The sequence below is a fragment of the Cupressus sempervirens genome, chromosome 1 (assembly GCF_028749045.1).
Source record: "Cupressus sempervirens isolate cs-2001-9-10 chromosome 1, ASM2874904v1, whole genome shotgun sequence".
Lineage (NCBI taxonomy): Eukaryota > Viridiplantae > Streptophyta > Pinopsida > Cupressales > Cupressaceae > Cupressus > Cupressus sempervirens.
The window spans coordinates 629093551-629096305 of NC_143118.1; the positions used below are offsets into that span (position 1 = coordinate 629093551).

A 2755-nucleotide genomic window follows, 5' to 3' on the forward strand; every position below is an offset into this window, starting at 1 on the left:
AGGTCTTAAGATAAGGAATGAGTTTGGGTATATGATCTAGGAAGTGATCCTATTGATGGAGCTTGAGTAGGGGGTGTTGTTTCAAAACAAATAGGAGAAAAGATTGTTTACTAACGAGTTAGGTAAGGGTCTGCTATCTCTCTGCATCATAATAGCATTCTAGGCTTCAAATAGGTAATTAGATTTGAAGGAAGCTAATGATTTAGAGCTAAAACTCCGGTTTTTTAATATTTTAATAAAGTACAGTTATTTGAATTGGAAGAAATTTTAATGTCGTAGAGATTGAACTCATATTCCCCTCGATAACTACACACAACAGTATGTGTTGCAATTAGCATCTACTACCTTAGCTCGTTTACATCTGCCTGAGCTGTTACGCTCTGGTCCAGCCACAAATATCTACTTCAAGCAAGATTTGTGATTAATTTCAGCTTCGGAAAAAATAATTAGTTAGATAAATATTTTAACATAGATATACAATCAATTGAATTGCAACGGATTTGAACACCATCTAAAAGACAAATCTAAACTAACGATCTTAATAGGCGCAGAATCTTGAAATTTTTTACTATGAATTGTCTTTACAAATTTTAACTCACACTATCGTCCTAATACATATTGGATAATTAAAATAAACTCTTACACCTCATCTTCATTAAGCAACATGTTTGGGATGCCCTTGGTAACTGGAAATCTCCTCCCAGTCTCTGGACAGATAAGCGCCCCTTCTTCTAAATGCAACTCAAGAAGAGCATGATGAAATCGCTGCATAAAATCATCATTCTTTAGCATCGTTGGTTCCACTTGTTCTGGGAGATCATTTACATTCAACTTCTTTGCTGCGTCATTTAAAGCCTTCCACTCAATCTTTGGGAAAATGTTCTTCAGGAAATCAGGATTAAACTGAACCTCCTTTGTCACAAATTTTTCAACTTGCAATTCCAAAGGAAATCCAATGCTTACCCCTCTGATATGACAGGAGGACAGAATGTTGTGTGTCAAAAGCCTCATCCTCGCCAAAAACGTGTTAGCCTAATAAGCCCTCAAGCAATCAAAACCTGCAGAATTCAATTAGGTTGCGAGAACTTATGGCTAATATGCTAGAAGCGAAGTAAACACATTAGCCTAAACGTTTCGCACACAGGTTTTATAACACAATCACCTATTGTGATCAAAATTTGAGAAAGAAATCTTAAATTTTTTAAATGTCGTCACGAATATTGGCTTAGCATCATTACAAAAATGCTAGTCATATGCAACTCGTGGCTGGCTTTAACCTCACTGTCCGAAGGTTATTTATGTTGGTACAGCAGAATAAAAGGATCTACTGTTCCGCTGGGTCCTTCGAAACACCATTTCAAAATCTTCAAAACAAGAAAAATACATAAACTTGTGAAGCACTAATAAACCCACGATTGCTCTCAGACCGACATTAGATGATAGAAGCAGCAAAGACAGAAGATGTACTCGAAAGAAATGAAGAAAACCCTAAGAGTGAACATACCAAACGCATGTGCAACCACCGAGCAGTAGGCTGAGAAAAATGAAAATCAAAGCACTTCAAAGCACGGCAACAGATTTAACATTTATCTGCGAAGGCAAACTTGGAAGAAAGCAAACTAGCATCTCACTTTCTCCATAGGTCCTTCAAACCCTACAAAAATTAGTTATTCATATAGTAGACTACGCCCACAGAAAGGCTATGAATTGATTGATTGCATGCATACATATGTTGCGATAATGGCTGCTGCTACGACAGTTACTCGTCCTCCGATTATTTATCTCGAGCAATTAGGGTTTCAAGTACTGAAAACGCAAACCCTAACCCTCCGTTATATAAACCCTAATATGTCTCGCCAACTGTTGCGTAGGACTGCTGCAATTTAGCACATTTGGATGATAGGCTAAAAAGCTGAAAGAACGTTTTTTTTAATTAATTAATTAATTTAAAACTCACAGAAACCACAGTTATGTGACTTTTAAATTAATTAATAAAATAATAAAAATGTTAAATCTAGTACATTTCTGTGACTTTTAAATTAATTAATAAAATAATAAAAACGTCACATCCAATGCATATATTCGAATCCAGTGCATATATTCTGCTATATAGACATTACCAAAATTTTATTAGACGGCATGAGTTAATACAAAACTGTTTAAATTTATTACTAAACTTTACATATTTATTATAAAAAAAACTCAAAGTTTTAGTAATAATATACACAACGTAATTTTATAATTTTATATAATATGTATAATAATAAATCTATCATAAATTTATCTTCCTCCATATTAATTTCTTTAGGCTAGATTTTTGTAGGTATTAAGTTTTATTAATTTTTCAACATGACATGTTATAATTGAAAATTATTATCTTTTCATAATAAAAAATTGTCAATATTTATAATTTTATAAATAAATGTCATTTATTAATTTTATTTTTCTAAATTAAATCTTATTTATATTAATATAGTTTGTAATATTCTATTTATGATTTGTCAATAAATTTCACCAATTACATTTAACTACTTTTAGATCTATTTAAAATTTTGGTTATTAATTTATATATTTTATATATTCTAGAAAAAAATTCTTCAAATTTAATTAATTGATGGATTTGACTTAATTATACTTGCCTTGGCTAGTACTATTGCATTCACTTTGCACAATTACTCAATTAATTTGAAATCTATCTACCAATCACAAGTAAATAATTAAAATATTTTTAAAGTTTTTTTTGTCATTTATAAAT

General features: G+C 31.3%; 1 protein-coding gene across 2 annotated transcripts; it reads right to left on the reverse strand.

The window, feature by feature from the left end:
- Positions 1-544: 544 nt before the first annotated feature.
- On the reverse strand, positions 545-1916 carry LOC149579493 (multifunctional methyltransferase subunit TRM112 homolog A-like). Of its 2 annotated transcripts, none has more exons than XM_089833210.1 (2): positions 1505-1916; positions 545-1058 (listed from the first exon to the last, which is right to left on the reverse strand). In XM_089833210.1, the coding sequence occupies exon 2, from the start codon at positions 1009-1011 to the stop codon at positions 640-642; it is 372 nt and encodes a 123-aa protein (XP_089689336.1). In that variant the 5' UTR covers positions 1012-1058; positions 1505-1916; the 3' UTR covers positions 545-639. The 2 variants fall into 2 exon arrangements, with proteins under 2 accessions (XP_089689336.1, XP_089689329.1); XM_089833203.1 differs by having other exon boundaries at positions 545-1364.
- Positions 1917-2755: the final 839 nt, after the last annotated feature.